The sequence below is a fragment of the Galendromus occidentalis genome, unplaced genomic scaffold (assembly GCF_000255335.2).
Source record: "Galendromus occidentalis unplaced genomic scaffold, Mocc_1.1 scf7180000077463, whole genome shotgun sequence".
Classification (NCBI taxonomy): Eukaryota; Metazoa; Arthropoda; class Arachnida; order Mesostigmata; family Phytoseiidae; genus Galendromus; species Galendromus occidentalis.
The window spans coordinates 512,239-527,626 of record NW_003805451.1 but is presented as its reverse complement, the minus strand read 5'-3'; the positions used below and the strand labels follow the sequence as shown (position 1 = coordinate 527,626).

General features: G+C 52.8%; 2 protein-coding genes across 2 annotated transcripts; both read left to right on the top strand.

The window, feature by feature from the left end:
• The first annotated feature begins 1,250 nt into the window (after nucleotides 1-1,250).
• On the top strand, nucleotides 1,251-5,001 carry LOC100905776 (solute carrier family 22 member 2). Its single transcript, XM_018639879.1, has 2 exons — nucleotides 1,251-2,928; nucleotides 4,853-5,001. Exons 1-2 carry the CDS (start codon nucleotides 1,251-1,253, stop codon nucleotides 4,999-5,001), a joined length of 1,827 nt encoding a protein of 608 aa, XP_018495395.1.
• A 3,669-nt stretch (nucleotides 5,002-8,670) lies between these two features.
• Nucleotides 8,671-13,485, top strand: LOC100905629 (leucine-rich repeat-containing protein 42). Its single transcript, XM_003744262.1, has 3 exons — nucleotides 8,671-8,825; nucleotides 12,726-12,920; nucleotides 13,146-13,485. The coding sequence occupies exons 1-3, from the start codon at nucleotides 8,671-8,673 to the stop codon at nucleotides 13,483-13,485; spliced, it is 690 nt and encodes a 229-aa protein (XP_003744310.1).
• Nucleotides 13,486-15,388: the final 1,903 nt, after the last annotated feature.

Genomic DNA, 15,388 nt, shown 5'->3' with positions numbered 1-15,388 from the left:
AAATGTTCCGCGCGACCGCGTCCCATTCGAGGTCGCTCTTTCGCACTCCGAAGCGATTGAGGGCAAGAGATAGGTTGTCAATGGAGAACGGAGTTGATCTGGTTGCTCTCGGCCAACGACCAGAGATTCCATGCGCGCGTGACCGAGGCCGCCTAACGGATCGCGGACTGCTCGAAAATATTCCGGAGAGTTCCACGGGCTCTCTGGATCTCGGAGATAACATCTGATCGGGGACAACGACTCAGGAGAGGGCAAAAATGATTTTCCGATTCCAATCATGCGGAACAGGGCAGATACGGTCGGAGCGGAACTCATATGGACAGAATTGAAGTCTCGCCATCGACCTATTCAGAGACTTCCGGGCTCAGCCTGGAGAATGAGCACAGCGAAAATTCCCATTGCATTGAGTGAGCTTCATTTTGCGTCAGAAAGTGCTAAGTTCTCCGAAATCTCCGACGTTGGGAGCAGCAGCTGAGGCGGCGCAGACAGCTGTTTTGGCGCCAAAAGCAGAGCAGCTGATTCTCTCACTCTCTTGACGTAGTGGTGGCCGGTGGTGAGGAGAGCGTAGTAGGACGACGAGGTGAGATCATCAGAATGATGATGTTTATTTCGAACGACGACAAGCCCCGCTGCTGTTGTTGTGAATGAACAAGAGAGAGAAGAGTCTGAAGCAGCAGCCGTCCACTCGCTGAGGAGCGGCAACCTACGACGACCCATTCAGGCTGCAGCAGCAGCGGCAGCGAGTTAGCGAACGGTCAGGCAGCGAACCGCACTCCTCGGGGCGGGCGAGAGCAGCAGCCGCCGGCGCACTGACCGCGGACAACAGCGGGTGCCGACCACCATCACCGTTACACTGCTACCACACGAGTGATCATCATCGTCGTGAGAGGAGACTGAGTTTGCCGCACTGTACGTCGGAGAACATTCGCTCCTCACGGAGAAAACGGAAAATGGCCTCCGTCTGATTACCGCTCCGAACTCGCTCTCGTCGAGCTCTCGGAACAAATTCCAGGCTGCTTCAGCTGACCTCGAGGAGAGAACGTGAGACCGGCTAGCCGCAATTGGAGTCTCGACCATGGTGCCTCGTACGGAGACGGCGGCAGCGACGGTGGGGTTGCCGACGTCGAGCGCGGTGCTTCCAGGGTTCGGCGAATCCTGAGGATCAGATATCCGGTCGTAGGAGATATCATCCCCATATCGTCGGATCATCCGCGGACTGAGCGGGAAATCCGTCGGCAAGTGCCTTCGAGATGGAGTTCGACGTTGCGCTCAGAGAGGCCGGATCGTTCGGACTCTACCAGAAGCTCCTGCTCGGATTGATGGTGGTGCCGTCGGGGGTGTTCTGCGCATTTGTGTACTTCTGTCAGTACTTCATAATTCTCATCCCGTCAACGTACCATTGCAAGCTACCATTCAACGAAACTCAACTTCAGCTGGCCAACGTCACGTTCGAAAACGCCAAACGCATATTCATCCCAGACGACTCGGAGCGGTGCCACATCCAGATATACGAAAACGTCACCTCGGCACTCTTATCTCCCCGGTCCGCCATTCCGCTAGTGAACGAGACCTGCGAGGAGTACACGTTCCAATTCGAGGAACTGTATCCTACGATCGCCACCGACATGGGTTTAGTCTGTGAGAAGAGTCAGTACATCTATCTGATCCAAACACTGTTTTACGTGGCTTCATCGCTGGGCGCTATAATTTTCGGTATCGTGTCGGATCGTTTCGGGAGACGCTCTTCGATCATTTGCAGTTATTGTCTCGCGGCCACCGCGGGCCTTCTGTGCTCGATGGTCGATCTGAACATCATGTCCTTCACTCTATTCCGTTTCCTGGTCGGTTTGTGTCTTCTGCCCCTATCCGAGGATCCGTACGTACTCGCGCTCGAATACATCGGAGCCGAGAAACGTACGCTGGCAGTCGTGTTCTGGGCGGTTTCCTACATTTCCTCGTCGATGGTTGTTCCCTGGGTGGCAAAGGCTTGTCACAATTGGCGTCTCCTGAACGTCGCGATGTCCGTCCCGCTGCTCCTTCCCGTGCTCCTGATGAACTTCATCCCCGAATCGGCCAGCTGGCTCCTGTCGAAGCATCGCGACGCCGAAGCCGTCGACGAACTGGTCACGGTCGGCAAATGGAACGGGAGAGAAATTCCCACGTCGCTCGAGTTGAAGGTCGAGGACGACGAGGAATTCTACGACGGCAAGGCCATCACCCTCCTGAAGCTGGTGGGAACGCCCCGTATTCGGAAACATACGATCTTGGTGGCCGCCTCGTGGTTCCTCACCTACCTCATATATCATTCCGTCATCTTCAGCACATCGTTCATCGGCACGGACATATACCTGTCGTACACGTGCGGAGCCGCGGTTGAGCTCCTCGCGCTGATATTCGTCATGTTCTCCTTGGATACCGTGGGGAGAAAGTGGCCGATGTTGATTTCGACGACCACGACGGCGTTCACGGGACTTTGTGGTGTTCTCCTGATCGACAGTTCACCCGACCGCGATGCCGGCTATGCGAAAACCCGTCTCGCCCTCCTCTTGCTTATGAGGGTGGCCATCACGACCCACTACGACATCATGCTCCAGTACGGGGCCGAGGTGTACCCGACAATATTGCGAGGCCGAGGTCTCGCGGTTCTACGTTTCGCGGGAACTCTGTCTCTCTACATATCCCCCACCCTGGTCTATACCGCACAATACAACCCGGTGTACCCGATCATAATTTGCGGTCTCCTCAGCGTCGTCCTGGTGATCCTGACTTTATTCCTGCCCGAAACCCGGGGACTTCCCTTGCCGCAGACGATTGAAGCCGCGGAACGCCTGGGAAAAGGCGAGCCCCTCCTCGGTTTCGTGTGCAACTGCGTCGATAGAAAGGGGAGGGTTCCCGCGCCGGACGAAGAGCCGGAGGAAGACGATAAATGCTAACGGACGAACGTTTCGTTCGATATGCATATATTAAGGTGGTCAATCGCACGAACCCCATTGTAAGTGCCTCCGGGCCCGGAGCCCGTTAAGATAATACTCTGTGCCTTGTCTAAGCCATCACTCGGGATCTTGTTCGAAGCTCGTATCTGAAATACATAGATTCAAATACAATCATACACACACACATTTAATTGTATGCGTACAGAAGTGAGCATACGTACAAATGTTGTTTCGGGCGCCATTTAGGTCGCCTTCCAGCGCTAGTTCCGGATGAAATCTTAGAGGTCTACAGCCGTCGGGCTTATCGACGAGTCTATTTATACAATTCCGGTTGATAGATATTTAATATATGTATGTATTGAGAAACTCTTCAGTGTAGGAAGAATAAATCAATTTAAATTGATACGGTCTCGAGTTCCTTCCCGATTACGAATGAGTCGACATGGGTATCGGTGCGTGGCGTGGGACGCCTCCAGAATGGCTCGGAGACGTTGCGAGTTGCGACAGTGATGGTGAATGTTGACCATCGAGCTACACTTCGAAAATTAAAATTATCTTGCGGGCCTCGTCTGCGCAGATAAGATGCTCTGAGCGTTGTCGGGAAGATAGGTCTTGGCAGAGGCGAGATTCTCATTCCGAGACCTATCGGTGGAGGGAACGGAAAGGTGCAAGCTCTAAAATTCGCAAAACGCGAAACCTAGTGAATATTCTCGGTCCCACGAGCTTTCGATCGCAGACGACCTTTGGAACGGGAGCGAGCAGCGAACCGCGGGAGGGGACGATTCAGTGTTGACGCGTCGCTGAGAACGGCGACGGAGGATCGATAAAGCTCCGAGATCGGAAAATTATTCAAAATTTGTTCGGATCTTGGCCGACCGAAAAGGTCACAGTTCCAGAGGTCCAGGTGTGAGCCCGCAGCGCGCGAAAGTTTTCCGCAGGTCCGGTTTGCCTTCAATTCTTTCTAGCCACCATGAAAATGAAAGCCTGCTCCGAATGAGCTCCCAACTCGAGTTGAAACGTCCGTCATGCATGAAAGACGATCAGAGAGATCCGAGACTATATTCCTCCCATGAGATTTCAATTTCAAATCACAATCGGATTGTCTATCGATTGGCCCGGAGCCAGCATGAATATCCGAAGCCTCGAGGGTATCAGTCCGACATCTAATGCATTCTGTGTTCGAGACGGAAGTCCTTCGGTCAGATCGGAGCGCCCTCAAGGCTGCCCTCAAAGGAGGACGAATGGCGTGGACCTGGCCAAGAATCGAGTATTCACTCGAAATCACATTTATCCGGAAAACTCAGAATCTCCGAGTTGCGCCGGTTTTTCTTCAGCAGGTCAAATCATTCGATCGTGAATTCGGAGTCGTGGACGCAGTGCTCTGTGTGTATTCGGGTGACCAGAAGATTAAATACTTCACCTTGAAATGTGGCGCGAGAAGCGAAAAAGAAGGCCCTAGACGATCATGCTCGGGATCTCCGCAAAGCACTGCGCAAGAAGTGATGACCTTCCGGATTCTCCAGGATTATCATCGCGACACGCTCCAGGCAGGAGGGGGAGCAGGATCTTCATATGACGCATGAGCAGGAGCCGATGACCGTCGGGAATTTAGTCGTGTGTCAGCTCAATGAGTTAAAAATACATGAACTTATCTGATTTCAATAGCTTCAGCCGCTCGGCTGAATGATTTCCGCGCCTGATGTGGACAGCGCCGTTCCATGTTGGTTTCTGAATGATGGCTCCCTCGCTTCGCCCGCGGAAGAGCTCTCTCTCTCCTTGGCATCAGGATATTTCCATTTTTCAACCACGAGCTTGATACAGGATGTTGCTTGATGGATTTTCTTCGTGGAAGCAATGCGACTATAATAGGAGTCACTTCATTCCGGCAGAGTAAAATTCGTACTACTCACTCTTGACAGACTCTCGACGACATTCTTTGGAAAAATCTTCTCCGACTTCCAGCGTCAAGGGCGAGCTTGTAGAGATTCCCCGAGATACCTACCCTCCGAACATTGCGAAAGGCCCTCAAGCTTGCTCTGATCCCGTATCGAAATCCTCGCCCCGATGAGCCCCTTCCCGGAAATTTGACATTCAATCCACGTTGAGACGCCATTTCCCGGACTCGAGGCGACTCGATGACCGCACACCCGAGAGGAATTCCAGTGGAGATGGTAGAACTCATTTCGCAAGTCGATAACCCTTCCTAACGAAGGATCGAATGACGTTTGCGGGCTGACCGGGGAGGAGGAAGAACCTGAGGGATCAGTGCATCGTTTCCCGGATGGTGATAAGGCGAGGATCAATTCTGGTTACGTTTGCTAATCTCGCCTGCCTTCGCGAGGCGAGGCCGAATAACAACGACGGATACTAAATATCCTCCACGAATCCTCGGCGAACGGCGTCCGACTTCGATTTTCGTCGATCTGTGTTTTTTTACGTAGGCTTATGAAGCCACGCAGGCCCAGAATCCCACTTGGATCGACCATGTAGCTATCCCGAAGGAGATTCCGCCTCGCTCCATGTCGGGAATTCCTTCCGCTCAATTTATCCTCCGGAGATCATCCGTCGTGATTCCGGCTTTCCGGAGAGCGGTTCCGGATTGATGAAACTGGGACCCGCGACTATATCCAAAGGCATTCGAGACAGAGCTTCATGAGCCAAGTCTTGTCGCGCAGAGCTCAAAGCCGCTCTAGTTGGAAAAGGATTTCTATGGTGGAAGAGATCGTCTCGCAGATGAGTGAATGAGGATCAAGCTCCCATGCTCTTGACCGATTGGGACCCAGGGCTCCGGTCAAAGCTCTTGCGGACTTCTTTCGAATTTCGGCATGAATATGTGCACAAACATACGCTCCGAAGATCCGCGTTCAAGCAAATTTTTCCGAGCAACCGATTTTCTGTCGTCGAAGTTGAGCGAATCCAAATTGGCAGCTTTGGGAATGAATTTGGTATAGGATCTTAGATACGAGACGGGTCGGTAAGAGGACCTTGATTCGTCGATGTTTTGAGCTGCATCGAGGGAATTCGATCACCCAAGACGGAGAAATGCTTGTCACCATCTCTTCGGTGTGCTCGGTGCAGCAATGTATTGAAAAGGGCTTCGCACCCGCATTTTATTCCGGGATCCGAACTTCACATGCTGAACAAATAGAACGCACGCGGAAAGCCCACCGATATCCCACGCGAGTTCCGAACAACTTGGACTCTAATACACAACTATGCGGCCCGAAGAAGAGCTCTCCGGGGGCGATGATGAGTCGTGACCGCTCTCGAAGCCATTACTGAGAGGGGAAGAAGAGAATTTCGAGATCCGATTAGAGCACAGGGATTACCGCGAGAGAATCGAGTGTCACATTGTATGTTGAATACTTGATCCGGGCGGTAAACATCGTTCGCCATTCTGATCTCATTAGTAGACCGAATCGCATTGTCTGCCAGCCACACTTCCATGGAGGCTAGGCGACGGGAAGCATATCCGAAGCGAACGGAAATGCGACGAGACTTTTATCGAGGCCGGCGTTGAATGTAATTATTAATGCCCGAGTTCCTTGTTCTCCCAGATGCCCTCTTGCGGGTGTCATCGATTGGAAATTATCCGGTTCTCCGTCTTCCGTTCCGCTCTATCTCCCCTCGATTCCCCACAATCCTCCCCTCCTCGACTCCCCACGGGAGGATGTATACTCGAGCTGCGCCTCCTGAGAACGAATTTGATGCGTCGAACGTCTTGCGAAACGATTGATTCTCCACCAGGGGGCTCGAGAAGACATTGGATGCTCCCTGCACGAAAGACACTTTCGACGTCATCGTGTCCGTCTCATCACAGATCCGATTCCCAGGCTTCGGAACACCTGACGATCAGGAAATGTCCAGGAGAAGACTAGAAAGCACGCGAAGAATCGGCTCCGACGAGATTGATCGCCTTCCTTTCCGCTGACTCGCGGAAACCTTCGATGCAATTTATCTTTCAGCGAGGCTCCAACGAAGAAAAATGACTCCGCATCGCATGTTGATCAACACGTGGTGATTAGGCTTTCACCGTAATGAGCACCCATTAATGTTGTTTCTTCCACTTCATTCGCCGCCGCTGATGATAGGACAGGTCCTCGCCAAACAGGTCCCGGGCCGTTTAAGTTACGGAGGGAGACCGATCATGTCTAAGTTTCTGACTAAGGCTCGACCTTCTTCTCCTCTTCTCGGGATTTCTGGTCTGGAACGATATTCTCCCCCGGAGGTAAAACAGCGAGCGTTAGAAGCTCCTCCATTAGGGATCCATGAACGCCAGGTCGGAGTCCCGTGAGAGCTCCTCGTGTTGTTGCTTTCCGCCTTCATTGGCGGAAGCGGTACGGAGGTAGAGTATTCCATGCTTCAGCTGGATCCGCCGTCGATCATCGTTTTCCGTTTTCAAATGCACACAGAATGCTCGGAATATTGGCTCCTACTTGCCCGCGGGATCGGGCAACGGCTTTCGTGATGCTCCTTAGGCTCTCTCTCCAGCATTCGAAATTCCAGAAGTGATTAAATTGTTCATCTTGTGGAGTACTTTGTTTGGCAGATCTTGATTCGGCAGTAATTACTGACTACCCCTACCCTCCGAATTGCTCCCCCCCTTTATCCTTCCTCCCCGGGGGAACTCGAGCTGTCTCGGGAAAGTGTTCTTCGAATTGTTCGAGAGAGATAAGTCAGCGGGAACGATGCAGCGGTCTGAGTGCGTCTAGGTCTCGGGGCCCGAGGCCAAAGGGAGCGATCCGGTGGAGGGCGTTGCCTGTCGGTTCAGCCGCTAAATGAGTCGATCCCTCGACTTGCTCAATTAACATCTCTGGCCTATTACGACTGGCTGAATAGAACTAACTGCCTAACTCACTGAATTGACTCGACTTAGCTTCTCCATAGCCAGTGAATATACCCCTTTCCATCCACGGAATGACTCCACCGGCAGCAGATACATACTTTGGTTTCACACGAGGTCACGGCTCGCCAGCATAGATACCTCGCGGAGATTATTCAACTCGAAAGGCGGGTTCGCAGGATCGGTGCTTGCTTAGCGAGGAGGAAATTATTTCCGTATTCGTCGTCACGGTCCCGTCCGTGCTCGATCACCTTTCTCATCTCATGCAAGAATCCATGGGAGCAACGGGTCTCGCGAAGAGCCAAATGCGAACTCTATCTCGATTCAGAGGCGGAGTATCCTCCCGGAAGGCTCCCTCGCCCATTCATACCAGCGCCTGTTCACTGCAAATTCATTCCGACGACCACAGGACACCTCATGCGGGTACTATCCGACTTCTCACCATAGATGGAGTTCCTCTGGTCCGAGAACATGATCTTCAGCCTCGAGGGGAGGCCCTAGAATCTGAATCCCGTACTGCACGGAAGCGGTATTGGCGGGGCTCAGTACTCCGCATCCCTGAGACGCCCAGGAGAGCTGTGACGCTGCGGAGGCGTCGGAATTCCGCGAGAGATCTCCGGGAGACCACCAGAATTCCTCCGGTCGTGCCGGAAGAATTCCCTCCTCCCCCAGCTCGACCCCAATGCCAGTAGGAACGCGTGGGGATCTGAGGCTGAATTCCTGTTGGCGAATCGCGGCACGGAGCAGTCGACGGAATGTGGAGTAGCTCAGGCTCACCGGCCATCCGGTGTTTTATTGCGCAAAAATTGTATCTCTTCTTTTTTCCCAGGCCTACCTTGTCCAGCGACTTCCTCCCATCTGCCTGCGACCTCTCAGAACCCATCCACGTCGGCGATGTCCTCCCTCGAGGATCTCTGCGTCGACTTCATTTCTTCGCACTGTGAATGGGTAGACTCTTGGGACGGCGTACCGGACTATCTGTCCAAGAAGGTGTTTTTCAGAATGGTTGACAAGGGATGCGTCGACTTCACCGAGGACGCCTGCATCAGGTCAGACACAGCGTGTTTCAAAATTAGACTGGCTAACATATCCTCGTTGCATTCCTCCCGGGAGTCTCTCGGGTTATATGTTCTCCCAACCTCTTCCTCGACTTGTTTCCGAAAGGAAAGAGACGCTTTTGAGAAGTCGAGACTCAGAAATGTTTCCGAGTCCCCTCTTTAAATCACTTGAGATTCCTTCCATGTGGCCTTTCGTGCGGCTCTGCATGAGCCGCTCGTTCGATTCCAATCCGTGTGTCCCGGTGGCGGGCTGGTGAGGTCCCCGCCCTTCGAATTGTTTCGACGCAAATAAATGACGTCGATAGTTTATTTATCACGAAAAGCTTCGCTTCGACGCTTGCGCGCAGTACGCATATCGAGCCCGAACTCGAATGCCCGCCCCGCTGTGTTCACGTATTCATACTCAGAGCGCTCCAGTACGATGCCGGGGATTTGTTTTGCGGTATCAGCTGCCGCTCCAACGGTCTCTGTATAGAATTGGTGAGCGTACAAAGTTGCTCGGCTCGGAGTGGCGGAAGAGTTGCTTCAGCTCTCTCTTGGATTCCGGTCAGCTGCTCGGGGCATGCCTCGCCACTGCAAAAACTCCCTTCCGGCTGTCTGCGTAGCTTTCTCTCCTATGGCGAGATTTCGGTGCCTCGGCCCGAAATCGACCGACCGTCGCTTCTAATTTCGACGATCATTGGATCGGATGATCGGCTTGACACTGATTATGTATTAATGTCGCCCGGTGTGAGGCAGGGCTCTGATCGAGTCAAAGGCTCAAGCCGCGTCAAGCACACTAGAGTCGAGAGACGAAGGCAACGGAGTTGCTCATCAAGTCCACTTTCGACGTCAATGAGGGCAGCTATTGACAAGTTGGGAATGGACGTTGTTGACAAAGCACGGTGTCGGATTCCGCCGTGCAAGCCTCGAGACAGATTGCGCCAGAAGCTTTTACCTTGTCTGATAACAGCTAATCGAAAGTGTTGTGAACTCCTCTAAGCTCAAGGACTCCCAAAGTTTCTGATTACATTCCCTTACCATTTTGTCACAGAGGACTCCGCAGACCAGCAGGATGCGCCTTGCTTCTCTCTCTTTTTGCCAGGACAGGCATCAAAGATCTGACTTCATGGGTGGTCGGAATCAAGCATTCTGCGATTTGGATTGACGAATGCTCATACAAGGCTCGCGAAGATCGTGAGAGAGTCGCATCGAATTGAATCTCAATGCGGGAGTCGATCCCGAAGTCGAGAAGGCTGCACCGCTGCTCCGGGAGTCCAGAAGCGTTCGTCCGCTCGGTCGGTCTCAAACTCGATACGATTCAATCAATGAGTCAGCAAGAAGAATCGTTCAGAGACAAGGAAAACAATTGTGAAACCGAGGGGGAGGAAGATAAGGGAATGAGATGTCCACCCAACTGTTCACACGGATCAGGATCCGCTGAGAGCATCCACTCAACCTGGAAGATCCTCGATGACCCTCAAGCTGTTCAAGAGTTTCGTTTCCCGCGTGATGTCGATCGAACCTTGGCAGACAGATCTGCCCACGCAGACAGCCAACACATTCTGGATTCGGCGGAGAAGATAGTTGGTGGCGAACGAGGTTCCTCATGCCTTCGTCCCAGACCGAGGTCCCCCTCCTTCTGCAGCTTCCGCTCCCATTGACCCCATGATGATGAGATGAGGGTTACTCGACGGGAGAAGAACAGTTTTTCTCGTGAATCTTCCAACAACTTGAGACTCCTGAGCAGCCTTTAATTTTCTTCGGAAAAACCCTCCTGGTAGCGAGGGATCCTTCGGCGAAGCAAACGTAGAGGTCACGGACCGTACTCACGTACGCTTCCGTCCAAACGGAGGAGCGCGCTCAGCCATCGACTTATTTGCTCAATCGATCGCTAAATTATATGATGACGATGAATAACTCTCGGTGAGCAGGTGACGTGGGAACTCGGAAGACTGTTTGCAGCTTTCTCCCTCTATTCCTCGCTCGGGCCCCATGGTGCCGCCTGCCACTGTGAAAGTTCGGAACCGACGCTTACCCGAGTGTAGACGTCGAATGGCGTCCGAAGCGTCCTACCGAAGAACACGTCTGCGTCCAAGGCTCCCGGTCCAACGAATCTTTCGAGTATGAACCATCTTTTCCGCCTGACCGTTACTTTGCGGCATCCTCGGAGCACATCGCAAGTGCGCTATGTTGAACTCCGCACAGAAGTCGACCAGACATTCCGCCGTGACACCATTCCGCCGATCCCTCCGCAACGCGATGAGCAGCACTGTTCCTTTGTCATCTGTGTCTGAAATCTTTCATGAAAACGCGCCAAACCTTCCGAGATTCCAATACTCTCATCGAGGACAAGGGATCTGCGATTCGGACGCTGTTGAGCCCAACTGGCTAGGCATCCTCTAATGTATTCCGTATCTCCCACCGGGATTCCCAGCTGCGGTTACCGTCGATCGTATGTTCGAGACTCCCCGTTCAATTCCTGAATGTCCCCTAAGGTGCCTGCTCATGGGTCAATGCTTTAGTCTCCCTAAAGGTGCTCGTCTTTCGGAGACAGCCCGTATGTTCAAAACTACCATCTTCTGGAAATATCAATGGCATACGACCTCTGGATCGCATAGTCCTAGTCATCGATGTGGGGTCCCTTCTGGCCCCTCGCGAGTGCTGGGGCTGAATCGACAGTCGGTTCAACCTGCCCACAGTCGGTTCAACCTGCCCACAGTCGGTTTCCTGCTCTCAACCTCGAACCTACAATGACGATCAGGAATGTTTCGAGGGGAGATTGTCGTGAAGATATTGAGGATATCCACAGACGGGCCTCCGAGCCTCGGTTTGTGGAAGAGCTGGGGTTGATTGAATTCTAAAAAACGCGAAAACTTCTCGCTCGGTTCTGCTCAGTCACTGGAAAGAGACCTGGAGACCCGGAGCGGAGCTTGGGTCTTGTCGTATGCTCTACGTGGGATTCGGAGAGGCAGTTTTATGACAGAGGATGATGTCATTCATCACTCATCCGGTGAAGGAGGATTTTTATTCACCCTCTTAAGAACGCTCCCTTTTAGCGTTGGAAGGACGCCTCACAATAAGAAGACAATTCCTCCCTCTCGCGGCTGCTCGTCGTTCCGGGCCGATTCCCCAGATTCAGATTCTCAGGGCAAGTGATGAGCAAGTTAGATAGCGAAGAGCTCAAGAAAAAGGATTTATACACTTGTTCTGATCCGCGCTCTGGTTCAAGCGGTCGATATCGGGCCGCTAGGCTGTTCTCAGACGGCACCGACATTTTCCGCGAGCGCCGAGGCTGACTATTGGTTTGATCCTCGCGACCGAGCCTGCTTCCGATTACGGGGCGCCTACTCCATTCTCGCGCTCTCGAAACAGCCGGGGGAAATCCGCATGTAACCACTTGAATGGATTCCTGCAGGGGATTATAAATTGGATCAGAGAGAAAGGAGGGTGGTGATCGTTAATTAGATTGAACGTACCACTCCCAGCGCGATGCATAGTTGACTCCGATTGGTTAATTTTCCGCTTGAATCAGTGGCTGAATGACAACAGATTTCCCGCCTTCAGGGGATATGTTTGCCTGCCTGCCTGCGCTGCGCCGCAAGTCGGACGCAAGGTTCGCGAAGAGCCTGCGGCGGTGACTCCGAAAGGGCTATTTTCCGCACAGGCGTCGACTCTGTAGTCGCAGACCGAACTTCTGATAGCTGCGTTTTCACTCAAGCATCTATAGGGGCTCTCGCGGCTCGGGCTCGGTCCCCCGACGCTCCGTCGGCATGTTTCCGATGCCTCCTATAACCTAAAAATGAGAGCTCCCGGTGCCTCGGGGCTCCTTATTCTTTTGACTGCGTGAAACGAGACCCATGGTAAAGTTACGATGGTACCATGGTGAAGTTACGTATCTTCTTTTTTCAGATTAAAACCATTCCGCGACACTTATGGCATCCTATTACAAAGTCGAGTGAACTTCTCTCAGCAATCAGCGATGTTCTTCTCGGAAATACTCGATATCTACGAGCTGATCGCGGACTACATAGCTTTTTTGGATCTATCTAAATGTAAACTGGGATCGGGCCATCCGGTTTTCGCCTCCCTCGTCTATTTCCACAAGTGAGTGATTCAGATCGTCGGTCTCGCCGACCCTCTTGTCTTCCTGCTGGAAATCGGTGGTCGTTTTTCGGTCGATATTCGGTAGTCGAGTTCAGTGAGAGCTTCCCGGAATTTCCGGATCATCTTTTTTGGACCCAGCATTCCCTCCGAACGCCCCATCGAACAAATATCCATGAAGAAAAACTCGTAATTCCTTTTTAAGACATGCGTTGCCCTTCGTTGCAGTCTCCGTTGCCTCGTGATGAGCGAATGTGCTCTCAACGATGACTCCCTCAGAAGGCTCACGCTGCCGATCTCGATGAGGGACACCGGCGCTAAAAACCTACTCATGCTGGACATTTCGAACAATCCTCAGATAACATCGAGAAGCATTCCCAAGATCAAAGTGTTCCGCAAACTTAAGAAGCTCAACATTCGCGGGACGCAGATAGCGGCCGACAGTCTGGATATTGAAACGATGCCAACCATAGAAGTGCACAACAATGGATGGATCTCTGAAAGCGGCCTCTGGGACCGATGGAACAGCATTCTGGAAGGTCCGAGGAGAAAGAAAAGACACTTTTGAGTTCGAGACCTGACACCCTGCCCCGGACGACTCGCAGCACTCAAGGAATCACCTTGCGTGGCACAAGCCTCACATGGACTTGCCGCCCTCCTGCTAGCGAAAAAAATATGCATCTCGGGATGGTATCCATTTTTGTTCAGGGTCAAAGCGAAGAAGTGCTTCCCAATCCCATTGAAGGATAACCAAGGAGTAGAAAACGAGAGAAGTTTCCCCCCACTGGATAGGGACTGTTCTCGATTATAAATATTGACATTGTGATAGTTTCGGGGGAAAGGTTCTCATTTCCTCCGGTTGAGTTGTTGACGGCTCGGATTCGGATTGACCTTCGGAGCTCACTCCGCCTAAATGCCGGATGGAATAGCGTGACTAATGCTCGCATTATTGTGCAGACTCGAGCGACGCCTGTGAGTCCGCCAGGTAGCTCGCGATTCTGATGGGGCATTTTGATACAGGAGCTCCACGCGAATCCCAGGCGCGTCCGCACGCAGCGGGAAGATCGCCCGGAAGTGCTTCTCGATGCATAAGTGAGGAAGCGACGATGCTCGGGTACCATCGGTCTGTCCTCTGCTCGATCATTTGGGCTCCGAGAGACGGCAGGTTTCCCGAAGTGTTTGCTTCTCGATGGAGATGGGGCGGGCTCGAGGCCGAGGAAGAATACAGTGTTTCAAAAGAAAAGTTTCCAACAATGGGTTCTCAATTGCATCCGTCCAGCTGCGCGGGCGGCCCGGCAGCCGGCGCGGAATTTCAGGCAACGTAACTGCCTGAGTGAGTTTGGGAAATTTCAAAACATCTCGCAGTCGAGCGCCCACACAACAACAATACAGCAAGCAGCACGCGGTGCCGGACGGAACGAGCTGCGTCTGAGGGATGAAGCAGCAGCCGAATGGGAGGACTTTCCCACGTGTGGGAAGGAAAAGGTCGGATCCGGCTCCTCTTCTTGTAAAGAGAGTTGCGCGAGAGCCAGATTCGTAACGGGGCATGAGTACCGGGTACTTATCGATTGCGTGTGTCGACGCGGCGAGACACACTCTTCTCAGTTAGGCTGGGGAGTTCCTTGCATCGGATTTACGCCCATCTCAACGGACCCCCCATGATCTCCGCTCGTGACTCGTGAATGAAGTTCCATCGAGCTGCTCGTTTCTTGAACTTGCGTACTCCACATCGAGTCGTTCGCGCGAGTCCGCGGCGTCTTCGTTTCGGTTCATAAATCATCTGCCGTTGAAGTTCAAGGGTTCCCTCCATTCCCGGGCGCAGGAACAATAGTCCACAAGCCTCGAGCGGACTCGGAGGTCATCGAAGCTGCGGCATTTTCCGCTGCTGAGCTCGCGTTGCCGATGGAGGCCGATCTATTAATGGGATAATCTCTTCCGCCGCCTCGCGAAATTCCTCCGATACGGGGAAAGACGGCTTTCAAGCTGATGGGGCTACTTCTGACCATACGACATGACTGGGGCGAGTTCAAGAAGTCCAAGAATACGCAGTCAAAAGCATCCTGCAGTGCTCGAAGCCCCTGCTGATTGGCGAAAGTTTTCTAAGATTGACGGAGATAACTTTCGGATGGTGAAAAATAAAGTGCGGTCAGTTGAAGACGTTTTCAATCTTTATCCGAACGAAGGGAGAGGCTACGCCATACTCCGGGCCAATCAACTATGCAATCAAAAGTGCATGACTCCCACGCATAGGCGTGCCCTAAGTGGGGCTGGGGCCCATCTCTCTGCTCTAAAGGAAATTACATGCCGTGATGCTGAAGTATAATTCCAAGAGGGGGCGCGCCATCGAGTTCCCATCCAAGAAACCCGGATTCCTCCCACCTCTCCGAGAGAATACCCTGGGCCCCTCCGCGCGCCTACGCCGGTGCCGTTCGGTGTAAAGTTCTGAAGCGGGAGTATCTAGGTTTGGGATC